The following is a 17089-nucleotide window of genomic DNA, read 5'->3' on the forward strand; positions in this document are numbered from 1 at the left end:
ATTTAAAATCCCTACAAAATAGTTACCTTCAAAGTAATATAAAATTTGTAGGCTGTCACGGGAATATACAAGTCAACAGCCATGTTATAACGACTGTCGTTTCCCCGCCACTCAAAGATAATTAAACCAAGTTATTTATTCTTTACATATTAATATACTAGGAAAGCTATTAAAACGGCAGCATCATAGCCAAATGATACCGGGTTCGAAGTTGGTTGCCGTCGTCATTGCGGGCGTATCTGTCTTTGAGCGAGACACTTAAAGGTAATTGCTTTAGTTATCTGAAATATCTACATTTTGAACATTAAATAAAAAATTGTCTCTAAAATGATTACTCATAAAGTTGCATAAGTGTAAACGGCACGTGTGTGGCTGTATTTATTTTTGCGTGGCGGGGAAACTGGAATTTACACTGTACACCAATATGAAATACCTCAATATATTCCGTATAACTACAAGCCTTTCTTGGAAAATTACCAAAAACTTGTTATTGGAAGTTAACAAAACGATTTTAGATCACGTTGCATCAAGAGAAAGCAGATAAATTCTCCTCTCCCACCAACCTCCAGGATGTTGGCTGCAGTAAACAGGATGCTAATTAAACTGGCTTTCTGTTTTGGAAAAATATTTCGGAAATTATTCATACCATAAACGTGATCAGATTTTTATATAAGGCGATGCTTTTAAACGGTAAAGTATCTGTTTTCTACAGCATTAAAAGTAAGTGGCTTGTAGTAACATTGCAATTTCATTTGACTAAACGGGTGTTTCTGCAGATGAACAAGTCACTTTTCCTTCTCTTGCTCGTCATCGGACTCCTCGTCCTCACCGATACCACTGATGCGTGGCGTCGTCGTCGTCGTAATGGCCGTCGTCGATGGTGGAACGAAAAGGAAGCGAAAGAAAGTAAGTTAATCATTTTTAGCCTGTTTCTTTGAAATATTGGCACTTTTTATTCTGGTGTAGCTGAATAGCGTACGCTTGTGAGCATAAACAAAATTCTAAATTTGTTAATGATATTTTTTCTTGTGGGATAAAAATTGGTCCAAGCATACACCCGCCAGCTGTGGAAATTTTGTCAAAAACACATTCAGTATCCTTCTGTTATGATGCGAGCGTAGTGTAACCACTGAACCACGAAGCTAAATGACTTGAATTATTTAAAACACAATATATCCCAGTGTTTCACAATTCGCTTTTGTTTCAGCTGAAGATGTAGAATCGATTGAAGAACCAAAAGAAGATGACCGTTGGTATGAACAATAAGTGTTCATCATTATAATCCGACGATGTTAATAAAATAAACTCGAATTCAGCATTTTTTGAATTATTACCTGCAATTGTATTGTATAAAGGCAAAGACAGATCTATGACACTAGTAAAGAGATTAGCAGAATGTTTCACATGTTCTGAGTAATTCTATACTGGAAATAAAAAGGAAAAGCAGTTTGCGCTCGTTTGTCTCGAATGTACAAGTTTACAAGTCTGTTTTAAATAGATTTTACTAAAAAACAATGCGACTACCATTCGCGAAGGTGCTCGGTTGTTTAAACAGTTTTTTATAGTACATAGATTATAAGAACTTGCGACAATGGTAGTTAAAAATGTCCATTTTGTAGTTTTGTAGGTGTTTTTGGTATTGCTTGAACGATAATATAGTAGGGTAGGGGAAGATGGGACACCTTTTCGTTCTATTTTCTCGTCACATTTAGTAGCAAACAAAAAAACTCAAATAATCATAGAACTGTATCCTCCCGACTCCCAAATGCCGTTGTTAATTGTTTAAAACACGATCTAAATATTTGGGTATTACGTGCTAAAGGTGTCCCATCTTCCCCATCCTACTATATCAAACTGTAAATAAGAATTATTTGAGCAAATTTCATTAAACCACGATAGTGAATGATTTAAACTCACTGACTACAACATTTCAGCAGTTTTAATATTATTTAAGCATCTTATTATTGTGCGTTTAAATCAACTTTGACGGTCGTTTTGTTGAACCGTGAGAATGCGGTTGAATAATACTCTAACACTTGTTTAAAAAAAAAAAACCATTGCATTTTTTAAAATTGTGTACGGGTTGTGTCCTTTCACACACTTTTCCTCCAATTAGAACCTTAATATGTTTAATTAAATGTTATTTATTTAATTTTCCTATTGTATAGTCTGTAGGTTGTAACGGTCACGCCTTTTAACCAAAACATTATTTGTTTCTTATTTATCAATAAGGTGTTTTAACAACTGTTGTTTTACCTACCCGTCTTTTCGCTTTTGTAAGCGACCCCGTTCTTCGTTATCGTGACCGAAAATACTAATAATTTTCATTCATTCAAAAGATTGTCCTGGCCACGTCTGCTCCGCTTCACTCTACTGTAAATAATCTGTTTTAAAATTAAATAAATTTCACGAATGGAATCTTGTTAGTGAAGTGTTCAAACGGCCGTGACATCAAGAGGAAAAACAACAAACCATCGTAAAATTTTAAGAGACACTAAATACCAATTGCTCCAACCCAGTGATCGCTTATGGGTTGTCCAAATTGTTAGTAAGAACACTTGTGTTGCAAACTGACGTTGCTCCGATACTCGTCATTCAAATGAGACATAAACACTATCTGGGTTCGAACGTACGATCCACGCTATAACACAAACACACAAACAAATATTTAACAGCTTTATAAATATATTTGGTTTTACATTCTGAACAATATGACACGTAAATAGGCGAAACTAAGCATTAAGATAATTTTCTATGTCTAAAGAAAAAAAAATATTATTATGTAAAATAGATAAGTAAAAATATGGACGATTTAGTATATAAGCATCTAAATGCCAAAATAATTGTATATAACAAATTTAACTAAACATTTAAAGTGTTGTAATTACATATACAACTGGGAGGGTTACAACATGGTTGCACTTCTGGAACATTAGGTGAATACTGAGCAGGGACTTCTTTAATGCTTCTCTTGTGCTTTCTAATTAACCTTTGAACTTCTGAGAGCTCCTCACTGTAGTGAGAGATGTTCAATGGAATTTCTTCGCTCGGATCAATCAAGAGGTTGAAGACCAAAGGTGGATCATGAGTGCGTTTTCCGCATGAAAAAGTTCTTATTAGATCTGCAGTAACTGTGCGGACACAGTTACTTCGTCTTTGTATTGGCGGATTACTTTTGAAGTGAAACTGGAAAAAAAATAGAAATAATGGTTAAGAATAAAATATCTACAAGAAGGTCATAGTCGAATATTATGATTCGACTTCAAAAGAAATGAATAAAGAAATTTAACTACAACGGCTTGGTGGGACAGTTACAGTTCTATAATTTTCAATTTAAATTAATGTTTTAGAATGAAATCAAAACAAAACTGACAGAATATTTTCCGAAATATTTCAGCTGTGATTGCTATGTGTGTTTTAAATAGATTATGTGATATTATGTATTACTGTAGGATAATACTTATTGTTACTTAGTAATGCAAAACAAAAGATTTAGTAAATTGGCTCAAGATTAGCTTAGAGAAAGTTGGAAAAAGATTAAATTAGGAGCAATGTTTTTTTTTAGATGTTCATTTGAAATAATTGTTCAGTTAATTACATTGAAAACTTTATGAGCCAACTGAAAACACTCACTTTTAAAACACCATATCTCACAGCAAGTATATCTTCCCCACAGTAGTGAAAAAGAATCCTGTTGCTTGGAGTGGAGAGACATGAAGATGTCCTCTGATGTTTCATAGAACAGATGAGATCAGGAATAGGAATGCCATCAAACAACTTGCTAGGAATAGGCTTTTGATTCTCTGCCTTAGCTTGTAAGTTAAAAATGGTGTAAAAATACCATATTCCACCTCAAGCAAATGGAAACCTGCTACTTTTTCTTTTAAATTGTTCAATTTGTTTTTATGATGACACTTTAAATGTTTAACAGAAGTGTACTGTATAACATATTGTGGTTGCAATATCGTTAACTTTATAGTTTGCAGACTTCACCACAAGCCTAATTTAAATGGAAATTTTCTTACCATAAAGGTTTGAACTTGGAGTAGCTGATGAAGTACATCTCTTAAAACAAGGCAAGGAACGTAAGGCAGCAATTTTTAATAGTGTAGGATGTACATCAAGAGTACTGACTACTGCATTGCTTACAGTACCTGCTGGAATTACACCTGGCCACCATGCAACTGCTGGGACTCGTAAACCTCCTTCCCAGGTTGTGCCTTTCCCAGCTAAGTTAACAAAATTATTTTTTTACATTTTGTAGCAATATTGTTATCCAGCCCCTAGCATGGGGCCTAAGCTAAAATGTGTGCTGATTGTACAGGCAAAAAGGTAAAAGCGAGTACAGTTATTAAAAAATGCTAAAGAAGTTTTAACAACCTGCGAGGCTGAAGAAGTTTTAACAACCTGCAAGGGGCAAAAAGATTAATGCTTTGCCTTTAACCCAGAGGTAATGGATTCAAGGATCGTCACTGTCACTAATTTGAGCGTATGTATCCTTTGGCAAAACAAATAACTGCAATTGCTCCAACCCAGTGGTGACTAATGAATTGTCCAAATTATCAACCATGCATAAAAAATCCAAAAAAAATAATCACCTACAAAGTTACATACATGGTAACTTATAAGCTAGCAAGAGGTGTATGAAACAGAACACCCGTGTTATAATGACTGTCATTTTCTGGCCAGCATAAAGTAAGTTACATTCAATCAGTGTACAGATAGTTGTAACCAAAAAAATCTACAAATCAAATTTTTAGAATTTTTTTAAATATGACAAATAATAACCATTGTAACAACGTTTTTAATATAAATATGGCATTGTAGGTTTAACTCATTAAGCATAGACTGTCTATACAGCAACTGTAAAAATACTATATAAGTAAATTGTATGTTAGTTTCTGTTGTACAATTAGTTTTTACTTACATAATATGTTACTTGTATATGGACAGTAGCAACAACAGCAAAAAAAACAAAAAAAATGAATATCATTTTCACTAAATTCATGACTTCTGAATAAGTTCCTTTATAATAAACTAGCCCAAATGCTACTAGTACAATAATAAACTACCTTTGAATAAACCAGGTACACCACCATCGGGGCATTTATCACTGTTGGGTCCATGATCACTAAGAAATATAACCAAAGTGTTATCATCAATTTCTAGCTGTACCAGGTGATCCAGAATGTCAGAAATTGCAGAAGACATCTCATTAATTGTATCGCCATATGGGCCTGTGTGTAAAGGACTGATTAAAATATAATAAATAATAAAATATAAATGTATTTAATTTATTTCTGATTACAATAATAATGGTCATGTTAAAAATAACAAAGAGAAGAAATTAACGGTAAAAATAAAAGGCGTTAAAATTTTCCATAAATATGTAATGATTAAAACCCAAAGTAGCAGAAATTGTGGCTGTTATAAACCAACATAGAGTGAAAAATACAGGTTTCAAAAATTCTGTGTGGTAAAGTTACTAAAAAAATTTGCTTACCCCGTTTGGACCTTCCACAAAAACGTTCAGCACAGAATAATGCTCTGTGTGCCTGGGGGGGTGAAAAGTAGAGGAAAAAGGAGTTTAATCTGTTATTTGATATAAAATTCTTTGCATCACTTGTTATTCTGTCAGTTAATGTGCTTAAATTGACAGGTTGTTCCACTATAGTAGAACCGTTGTAAAGGAAACACATTGTGGACAATTCCTCCACAGTAAACTGAAAATAAATAAACAAATTCTTAATTTAAAAAAAGCTTTTACATATACACCTAAACACCTAAGTTGGTATGCAAAAGCCAAATACCTATGTTGGTATGCAAAGCTATTTAAGAAATACAATTATACGGTTAAAACAGTTATGCAAAGTCGATCTGGCACTGTAGTTAGCTACACACTACACAACTTGCCTCCAGTCTACAGTTTGATGATGGCTACATGCTGATCAGGATAAGCATATATATCATTGGCTCATTATTGGTCATTGTTTCAACTTATTAGACCATTATATGGTTTGTCCAAATGTGGGTCATACGAAAATAGATCAATCACAAGTATATATACGTGGTGATTCTTTAACGAGCATAACGTGTATAAAACAGAACATGTAATAACAAACGTCATAGCCCCATGAAACAAGAAGAAATGAGTTACTTTTATTATTACTCCAACCTAGTGGTCACTGACAGGTTGTCTAAATTATTGGCCATACATAAAAATAAAAAAATCCCCCCAAAATAATCACCCACTAAGTAGCATAAATGGTAACTCATAAGCTGGCACAAGATGTATGCTGAACACTTGTGTAATAACGATTGTTGTTTTCCGGCCACGTGAAGATGAAGTAATTTACATTCACTCATTTATTCATATTTATTTAAGTAGGTTACCTTATTTATTAAGCATGCGGTACAATAATACATAAAACAGACCTCTGCTGGATTACACATCTCCGAATGAGATAAAGGAAGGTTGGTGCCAACAAAGTCAAAGCCATGATTATGTGGTAAATGATAACCATCTGTTGATGTATTTCGGTTGATCCCTATAAAACAATAATAACAAATTTTCTTCTACAATCTGGTATACTGAAAATGGCAGCATAAACGTACTATCATAGCAGCTGACTCTCCGAATTTCACCTAATACATAAAGTTTGTACATGGTGTTGTGTAGTGATAACAACTGGCCAGCTGCACTACCTCTTTTCTAAAACTTTATTCAAAATAGTGTTCTACACCTTTTAAATTGCTAAAGTAATAAAATTTAAAACAATAATTTTATCCCTGCTAATTTTAATGTAAAGTTGTTAACCTAGTACAGTGGGATAAGATGGAACCCCTAAATATTGTAAAAATATGCATTAATAACAGTAACTACCTTTGCCACACACTATGTGGGACTGAGAATACTGTCAAATAATAATGTAGCATTTGTCTATCATAAAATGGGTGCACATAAAGAGTATTTAAAAAGGTCTTGTCTTTGCATGAGTCCCATCTTTTCCCACCCTACTAAATTTATTTTGTTTACAGGCAATGCTAGTTGCTATTGAATCACCTTTAAAAACAATATTAAAACTTTAATTTTATACGTTTTTAAATGCAAACATTACAGTGTATGTATGGTATTGTGGGCGTCAAGTGATAGGTGGGCGTCAAGTGATAGGTGGGCGTCAAGTGATAAGACGTTAGCCCACAGTCCGACTCCATAACATGTCCAGGTTCAAAACTCAGTTTATTCAACAAAACAGTTCGGGTTACAACGACAAAACAACAACGACGTCACGATACTCTCCGGCCTCCAACTGGCTGGTCCAGGCTCACACTGCCTAGCTGTACAGTACAGGGCAGGGCTTATAAAGGAGATAACTCAAAGGCGAGAACTCCCAAGGCGAGAAGAAGCGTTATACACGAGAAAACATTATACACATTATACAGCAAGGCAAAGTCTCTCAGTATTGTTACAGGGCACAGTCTCTTAGCATTGTATATAAAGAAGCATTGTTATACATGGGTTACAGGAAACAATCTAGGCACATTATACAGCAAGGCAAAGTCTCTCAGTATTGTTACAGGGCAAAGTCTCTTAGCATTGTATATAAAGAAGCATTGTTATACATGGGTTACAGGAAACAATCTAGGCGCATACACATTATGCCAGCTGGCCAGCTGTTAAAGTTACACAACGCAAAATTCAATCTTTATGCATTAAGTTAAATTTAGTTAATTATATATTTTAAATATTTGTGCTCGGAGCACCCTCAACCGCTACAGTATGATACAATTTTATTATTAAATATTTCAATTAAATAACTAAATTATCTTCAGTGACGTATTGAGAACGTGATTTTAGTTTTTAAATCGAAGTGTATGAAATTGAAATCCTATCATAAATATAGTTGTCACGTACCTAAACCAAGTTTTGATCTTTGCTTTCAAGTTCAGTTTTTGCAGACCCAGACCAAACAGAGCTTGGAATTTATATCATAAACAGACAGAGGCAGTCATGCATAAAGTAAATATTCATGGGCGAATACTTTCACAAGCCCTACACCTACCGTACAGACCTACAGTAGTGCCTTTATACTAAGAAAAAGTTAGCATAGCATAATACAATTGTGTAAATTTATTTCATATAGGTTTTTTATACAGACTACACTTAGTTCCATGCTACATCGAATAATAATTGATATAGTTCTTTCAATCCATGGTTTGGAAAAAAGGGCAAAAAACTAAATGTTAATGAAGGATTTTAGGTTACTTTTCATTGTTTAATAAAAAACCAACATACCAAGATGCCACTTGCCCACCAGTCCTGTTCGATAACCAAGTGCTTTTAAACTTTCTGCGATAGTAATTTCTTTACGTGGTAATCCACCCACAGATTGAGGTTGAAACACTGGGGCTACATCACCACGCAAGCCACTTCTTATGGCATACCTGCCTGTGGGATTTTTTATTTCTGTTTACATGATAAATTGGGCTTTTGTAAATCACCGCTAATTTTTCATGTGTTTTTTATATGGTATATTTTAATCGTTACAGTGTTAACAAGAATATCATAATACAAATTAAAGGTTTATATAGTAGGGTAGGGAAAGATGGGACACCTCTTCCTTCTACTTTCTTATTCCCATTTGGTCAAAAACAAAGCACATTCAAAAAATTATAAAACCGTATCCCTATGACTCTCATAAACTTTTGTTAAAAACATGGTTATTATGTGCTAAACATGTCCCATCTTTTCCTATGCTACTGTATATTATATATATATCTTTTCCCAGGGCCAACATGCAGTATTAATATCCGAAAAAAACAATTACACTTTATCCAACACCATTAAGAACAGTATAAAATTTAAACCTGTTAGAAGAGCAGCCCTACTAGGACTGCACAATGTAGCAGCTGATGTCCATTGAGTAAATCTCATGCCTTCCTTGACCATTCTATCCACGCCACCATACTCTTGGGTGGGATGACCAAATGATTGGAAATCTCCATATCCAATATCATCGGCCATTATAACGATGAAATTCGGTGACTGATATGAAAAAGGTACGAAAAAGTTTATAGTAGGGTGGGAAAAGATGGGAAACCTTTTCATTCTATTTTCTTGTTCAATTTGGAAGTAAACAAAGAACGTTCAAAGAATTATAAACACGAATAAGATATTTTTTGTTATGTGATAAAAGTGTCCCATCATACTCCGCAGTACTAAATAAATAATATTAAAACTAATATGGTATTACACCCCAATTGAAACCCAAGAAAATCTAACCTTTTTTCGATGATATGCAGATACTTGTTGCAAAAAATAGAAACTTAGTAAAACAAAAAGCACTTTTCCACCACCAGCAAAGTTCATTTTAGACGTAATATTTAACCATCCACAACCATATACAACTTTAAAGCTATGGAAACTACAATGGTATCTTTTGCAACTGACCTGTATACATGGTAAAAGGTTGGTAACTTATTTGGGGAGTCCCGGGTTGGGGAATCCCTCTTTGTGCGCATAAGGTACTTTTGAATTTTAGTTTACATAAACATATCAATACCCAATAATATCGGGAACAAAATCTTAAACATATCATATCAGCGGATATATCCAAGTTTTAGACGAAGAAATTTCAAGTTTTAAACTGTAACGACTTTAACCTGCCACGACGTAACGCTATTCTCTTCAAAACAGACCTTTAATGTTTGACGTGGCGTTTTAACTTTCCTTTAACTGCCGATAAATCTCATTTTCCCTATTGTTGTTTCCTCACTTTTTTGTAATTGGGAGAATAAATGGATGTAATGTATTTATTCCCGCGTAGTTGGACAACAACAGTCGTGATAATACTGATGTTCTGTTTCGTTATATGATAGGGTGGGGAAGATGGGACGCCTTATCATTCTATTTTCTCGTCGCATTTGGTGGTAAACAAAGAACATTCAAAGAGTTATAAAACTATATCGCACGACTCCCATTTTACGATCAGGGTATTTAAATAATATGTCCTAAAGGTGTCTTCCCCCTTCCTACTATAATAATGTTGTTTTGCACGCAGCTCGTACCCCCTTACGTCAAAGAAGATTTTTTAAAGTCCTGTCCAAGCCCGAGTACCGTCTTTCCCACCGTATGGTACATACGTGTATGGTGGAGGCCACGGGTGCTTTTTGATTGTGCGCGGTCTATTTCAAATTTTGCGAAACAAATGAATTTCTTTTGGTGATATAGTGGGGTGGGGAAAGATGGAGCACTTTTAGCATATAATATCTAAATATCCTGATCGTGTTTTAAACAATTAACAACAGTCTAAGGGAGTTGTGAAGGCACAGTTTTATAATTTTTTGAATTTTCTTTATTAAACAATTTTATTTAACTGTTTCACGAAATAATGACCTAAACTTGCAAATTACAAAAAAATCGGCAGATTTAGTATAATTTAGCAAACAATTAAAATAAGTATCTTACTACACGCCCTTTTCAACCATTAAAATGTTGTATCTATTAACCCATCGACTTTTAAACTAATGCCAACAAAACTAATATTGCTTTGTGTTGCGCACTTTGTTAAACCGTGTACCATTATAGCAGGTGGCTTAAAAAATAAACACAAAGTGATCTATCTTGTCCATTATATTCATACCGTTGTACGATTGCAACGAAATGACGATAAGAGCCTCAAGAACCCAAGTAAACCTATACAAACTATCACACACCCGCGGGCTCAACAAACAAACAATAGATAAATAAATGGGAAACTATGGAAGCATACACCTGCTGGCTAAAGTTTTATATGGATATATTTTTATTTCCAATAATGAATATCTCTCACTAACCTACGTTCTGTCAAAGTGGTTGAGTTCCGCCTGCTTAAACGACAACCATGCCATAGTGATTGAAGGAAGGGGAAAGATATTTTCGCTGAATACCTACACGGCTTTGCAGTGGGCTACGCTAATTTGCCTCAAGCTAAAACTGCCAATAAACCATTGTCATTGCGTCGCTGCTTTTCCAACATACGTGTTATTTTAATATGCTATAAAGTAGAAAAAATTAAAGAGGGCGGCAAACAAAACCCTTTACGCACGCGACCAATTAAAAATACAAAGTATAGTAGGGTGGGAAAAGGTGGAACACTTTATCATTCTATTTTATCCTTACATTTTGGAAGTAAACAACGTACATTCAAAGAAGTATAAAAGTGTATTCTTACCACTCCCATAGACCGTTGTTCATTGTTTAAAAAAAAGATCAATGATATTTGAATATTTGGGCTAAAGGTGTCCCATCTACCCCATCCTATTATATATAAAAAACCCACAAAAACTGTTTGTAAAGATTTTGCTGGGTTTCTGTAAGAACTAAATAATATTAAGCATTAACATGCCGTCGACGGATTTATTATTCCACACTATATCCTAGACGCATCGCCTACAGTTCAAAGCCATCAAAGTATAGATTTTGCATAACTGCGAGTCGAATTTTAAACTGAGCACCATATTTCCTGCTGTTTATCACACCACAACTGACGCTCGAAAGACTGGGATGTTAGCTTGCGTGGGACACTACCAGCCAAGCGGAACCAGGACGGAGAGTTTTTTGATAGCAAAGTAAATGAAAGTTTCTCTGTTTTTTTTGTCATCATTTAACATGAAGGCGGTTTAAGCAACCGCCGCGGTGGCAATAACAATCAATCAAATTTAATTACCGTGACCGCAATACTGGTTAGCGCAAAACTCCAAACCTCTTTTGCGTTTTGATAAGCAGATATCACACAACGCGGTACAAAGGGGTTAAATTTCCTTTTCTTTAAGTTTTTACAAGTGTAACTGCGAAAGGTGTTTTGTAAAACTTAGATACAGTTTGGGGCGGGAAAAGATGGGACACCTTTTCATTCTAGTTTCTCTAACCATTTGGTAGTAAACAAAGAATATTCAAAGGATTATAAAACCGCTTCCTCACGACTCCCATAGACAATATTAATTGTTTAAAACACAATTAGGATATTTTGATGTAATGTGCTAAAGGTGTCCCATCTCTTCCCACCACACTATATTACAATATTCAGCGATGTAAAATATACAACTATAATAAGCAAAACACAATTAAAATATATTCGCAATAAAAAATCAACGATGCTGCGCAGTAGAGGCAAAGTAAAGTCCATACCAGTATGATGAAGTCTCGCCGTATGGCAAACGAAACGTACGTATATTATAATTGAAGTTTTAATGCCGAAGTTGAAATAGCCTTATTATATTAAAATGATACCTGATAGCAATAAGAACGGAGCAAAATAAAGTATGTTTGGTGGAATTATAAGGCATTGCAAAAGGTGGCGCGCAATTTATAGCGACGAGTTTTCTACAAGCTTATCAAAAAACACATAAAATTCAAGGAGAGTCCAACCTCTATACTAACTTTGGGAGATTCTACCTCGATTGTAAATAAAGGAGCGATTGTAAATAAAAATAAGAAAGGGAAATTTACAAACGTGTTTTTTCTTATCAAACGATTTCAGAATTTAACAATTTTAAGAATTTCAGAAGTCAAATCAAGGTGGCTGTACACAATATCCGGAATTTGTCCGTTTTGTTTGTTTCATCCTGATTTAGCTGCAGCATGCGGAACTCGGTAATGAGTTTGCATACGATTTCGCAAGCGAATTCGCATACTGTGTACAGCCACCTTTAGCGTGTCGCGTTCTGTGATAGATAAGTCTTACTTATAGCGATTGGACAAACACATTTTCCAGACGTATAAAATCAGAGAACTTTGTATAAGGGGGTCTTCGCAGTAGTTCAAGTAAAACAAAAGACATTTTCACGTTGCCCAAAACAAACATTTTTTTATGAGATATTTAAAACTTTTTACCGTATAATAGCTCTCATACATAATTTTACGACATTTTTTTAATTTTAAAAGAAATGTTTAAACTTTTTTATTATTGTATTTTTATAACTGTATATATACGTTACATTCATCCGTTTAAGACTTAAGTATTAATTCATTCACCATCCAATTTATGCTCTGACTAATTTACATTAGGTTAGTTGAACATAATTGTGTAACACCCGTAGCAACCGATGCCGAAGTATAATTGAACATTCCGTGCCCGGGGCTGGTTGTACTTCGTGTTTTGATGTGAAGAAGCAATCCGGTGTACCAGGCATAATTTAACGGATAACCAGTAGGGTACCAATCCCCATGATAACCAGGTTTCCCGTTGCTCTGCGTCACTGCATCAGTCTGTGGACAAATAACAGAACTTCTCATCTTAGAAAAAAAAACTTTCAGAGGATAAGGGTTACATTAAATTGGGATAAAAACTTCAAAATGTTTTAGTAAAACGCGTTTTTCTAAAACATGAATGAACTAACCATAAAGAACGAATGGATACTTGAATAGTTATTTATGACAAAACTTACACATTTTGGGTATATACCGATTTTCGAGCTCCCACGGACTAAAAATATTAGGACACAAATAATGAAAGTTATGCCTGTTATGTCGTATTTACTTAAACAATCGTTATTATGATGCAATGTATCCACTTAATTGTAAACCTCTACTATTTCGTAACAAAAATTTTACTTGGTTGAGGAAACATCGTAAATATAAAGCAACGCTACTTACTTCTGGCAAATATTTATCAGGTTGTTTATTTTTTCCATTTAAAAGGTAAAGTCCTATATTTCTTTTACACACATCAGTAAAAGCCCTGGCACCAAGTGAATTGACGTAATGCATAAAAGAACACGTTATATACGTGTGTATATATGGCCTATACTCAAGACATGTCCTACTTAAATGTATTGAGTAGGCCATGGTATATGCCAGCCTTACCGGTTGATTGTAACTTGAACCGAGCCAAATGTAAGCATAATCATATGATCCGAATACGATGGTTTGTCGACAGTAGTTGTAAACCACGTCGTACATCGCTTTGTCCACAATATCCACCAATCGACCGCCATTGTCATTACAGTATTTTGAAGCCGCAGCGCCGTTTATATCTCTTCTATTTGTAGCACTGGGAAACCAAAGGATCAGACTCTGGTAAACTATTCCATTACCTGTACGAAAAAGGAAATGTATATTTTATATAATAAATTGATATTAAACTAAATGCGTTTGTTATCATTCGTGATCATGAGATAGTTTTTCCTCCCTACCTGTATACGAAAACCAATTCACAGTTATCGGCATCCTATCCCATCCCGTAGCTTGATCAACTCGCTCTATTTCAACTATACAGCTGAGTTTCTTTATTTTAAGAATGGTCACGTTGAACTTGTGGGGAAAAGATGAGTTGCTTGGTCTTGCTGTTGCGTAAACGTAATCAGGAACTTTGGGCAAGCACATCTTGTAGATCACTTCTGCTATTGTTTTAGCTTTCGTGGAAACCAAAGATACTTCACAACTCCCCTCGTTGGTCAACGCCAGCGGTCTAACTGTTAATAGCTTTGTTTAATCATTTTTTTTCTAAATTTAACGTAAACAACTTACGTGAACCAACTGCGCTCATAACTTGTACAAGCAACTCAAACCAAATGCACTTCATAATGATCAATAGTAATCGAAATAACTTCTACAGTAATCTGCGTAATGTTAAAGAATAGTTATTCAAACAACTTCAAAAGAAATTAAGGGTATTTGCATAACGTCAGACTGATGATGCTGGTTATTGACACAGTATATAATATCAAGTTGGTACATTATTATAGTTGAATAAGTTTTTTCTTTGCTGCGTATTTAGTGGCATATGCTGTGGTACAGTTACATTATAAGTGTTAGTTAGATAAAGGATATATATAGGCCTTCATGTAACACACAAAAAGTGTTTTCGCGAACATTTGGTCAGATGTTTCCCACCATGCACGTCATGCTTCCGTTTAAATAAATGAAAAATGTTTATATAAAATACAGAGGTAACTTGTTGCTGAATGCTGTCATACGATGTATGTAAGGTGCCTACGTACATGTAAGAATTTCTTATGTGAACAAATAACACACATCACGCATGCTGTTAAACGTTTTAATTGAAACTGCAGCTAAATATGTTTGGCTTTAAATAAAATGAGCACATCTTAGCTGTATTCAGCTGATACTCTGATTGGCATGCCCTGTGTTCGAGCCCGAATTGCGATACTTTATTTTGGGATTGTTGGTCACTTTCTGCTCTACTCAATACAGCACGGCTCAGGAATACACCCAAACTGCTTAGAAAGTAGGGGGCCTATTGACGCTAGGTTTCTAACATGTTCTTGTTCTGTTACTATTATGGCTGGCGTACCGTAAGTGACAAATACAATATCTAAATCCAATTAAAGAAATCATAACATGTTTTAATGTCAGAATTACGCATTTTTATTCTGTGCACAAAATTACTATCATATCCCAATCATCAACAAACAGCTATTACACGCTCACAGTAACTGCATATGCTACAAGCAGTGTATGAGCAGAATTTTTGACATCCAAATTGTCGCGAGAAACCTAATCATTTTGACGTCTTAATACGTCACATCAGTGGCGGATCTAGAGGGGTATGTTTGGTGCTTAAACACCACCCTCATAAGTTTTATACATATTTTTGTTACGTAGCTCTAGTCTAAACAAATAACGGCGCGCGTTAAAATAACGATCGTTTGTAGTTGATTTAACCCAAAATTCCGTGGCTTAAAATCAACTACAATACTCTGCTTCTAACGTATGTGACTGATTGCGCAAGTTGTTGTAATCGTTATCTATATTATCGTATCTGCATGCTGACGACAGAAATGTGATAAAATTTACAAACCGGCATAAATTTATTTAATATTTTATTGGTTAACTTATTTATATAGTATGAAGAAGCCATAGTATGAAGAAATGTATACCGATCGACACATTTAACGCGAATCGATTGACAAAATTTATGTTGCTCTAGTTCTGCTTAACGGCACTATTTGCAATTATCATTTGCACCAACTGTATACGCTTCCTTTTATTAAGTGAGAAATTAAACTGAAGTAATTGGTGGTTGCTATTACCTGCACGTCAATGGTTACTAATCAATGCATAAGTTTCGTTGCGTTTTAATAAACAACTAAAGTAACGGATGTCGCTGGTAAATTAATATAGTAGGTTGGGGGAGGATGGGACATCTTTTCATTCTATTTTCTCGCCCAATTTGGTAGTAAACAAAGAAAATGCAAAGAATTATAAAAGCGTATCCTCACGATTTCCATAAACCGTTGTTAATTGTTTAAAACACGATCAATACATTTAGATATTATGTGCTAAAGGTGTCCCATCTTCCACCACCCTACTGTATATATGAATACCCCCTTTTCCCCCGCGTGGCTGTTTCGTATAATTTGTGTCAACTTACAGTATACCGCGTATGTAACTTTGTGGGTGAATATTTTTTTATTATTCCTGTGTGGTTGACAGTTTGGACAGCCCATTAGGAAAAAAACATAAACTTTAACAGCAGTAGCAGCGTCGAGCCTCGGACCCGTATATTTTGGTTAGGAGCCGAGCGCTCCAGAAACCTATACGTGCAAACACCGAGTTTGTTTTTATTACAATGCTTACGTGCGCCGTTAGCGGATGGAAAAATAACAGGCAACACTAAAAATGCCTCCAAGGACATTTTCTAAGTTGATTAGCTCTTTTCGCTTTGGTTGATTGGCTCGCAGTCATCGCAATGTGTTGTTTAAAGGTTTAATTTTCTCCACTCTTCTTCATATATCTCGTTTGTAAAGTATTAATTAGACTCGATTTACATGAATACCAGTTCGTTTAAGTATACTAAACAAATAAGACTTTAAACTGTTTTTAACTAATAGTTCATCGATATACAAACTGTTTGTATCGGTTTTTACGAAACTTGGCTAACGTAAAGTTGGTATCTCGAAGTTACCGATAACTTGGTGTACTCCATTTTACTACGTAACACTTATACTGATAAGTAAGGCGAAACAAGAGTGTCCCGCTTGTCTTAGTTGCTAAAATTTTGTAGTTGGCCAAGTGTATTAACCGCTTTTTATAATAGACATCATGACTATGGTAAAAGACAAAAATGTTTGGATTAACTTCTGT

At 34.8% G+C, this 17089-nt stretch overlaps 2 protein-coding genes and 1 long non-coding RNA gene across 3 annotated transcripts; 1 reads left to right on the top strand and 2 right to left on the bottom strand.

Moving 5' to 3' along the window:
* The first annotated feature begins 563 nt into the window (after positions 1–563).
* LOC149729627 (uncharacterized) lies at positions 564–1318 on the top strand. The gene is made up of 3 exons (XR_016385884.1): positions 564–720; positions 777–906; positions 1208–1318. It is a non-coding gene; the product is annotated as an uncharacterized LOC149729627 (long non-coding RNA).
* LOC149729628 (arylsulfatase-like) lies at positions 1250–10010 on the bottom strand. Its single transcript, XM_089887079.1, has 9 exons — positions 9284–10010; positions 8869–9046; positions 8297–8449; positions 6436–6548; positions 5504–5723; positions 5073–5237; positions 4026–4229; positions 3634–3812; positions 1250–3186 (listed from the first exon to the last, which is right to left on the bottom strand). Exons 1-9 carry the CDS (start codon positions 9368–9370, stop codon positions 2863–2865), a joined length of 1623 nt encoding a protein of 540 aa, XP_089743205.1. The 5' UTR covers positions 9371–10010; the 3' UTR covers positions 1250–2862.
* Positions 10011–11787: 1777 nt separating this feature from the next.
* LOC149729629 (uncharacterized) lies at positions 11788–14801 on the bottom strand. The gene is made up of 4 exons (XM_089887081.1): positions 14510–14801; positions 14176–14454; positions 13847–14076; positions 11788–13249 (listed from the first exon to the last, which is right to left on the bottom strand). Exons 1-4 carry the CDS (start codon positions 14562–14564, stop codon positions 13040–13042), a joined length of 774 nt encoding a protein of 257 aa, XP_089743207.1. The 5' UTR covers positions 14565–14801; the 3' UTR covers positions 11788–13039.
* Between the last annotated feature and the right edge of the window lie 2288 nt (positions 14802–17089).

This window comes from Ciona robusta, chromosome 10 (genome assembly GCF_009617815.1).
Source record: "Ciona robusta chromosome 10, ASM961781v2".
In the NCBI taxonomy this organism is placed as follows: Eukaryota; Metazoa; Chordata; class Ascidiacea; order Phlebobranchia; family Cionidae; genus Ciona; species Ciona robusta.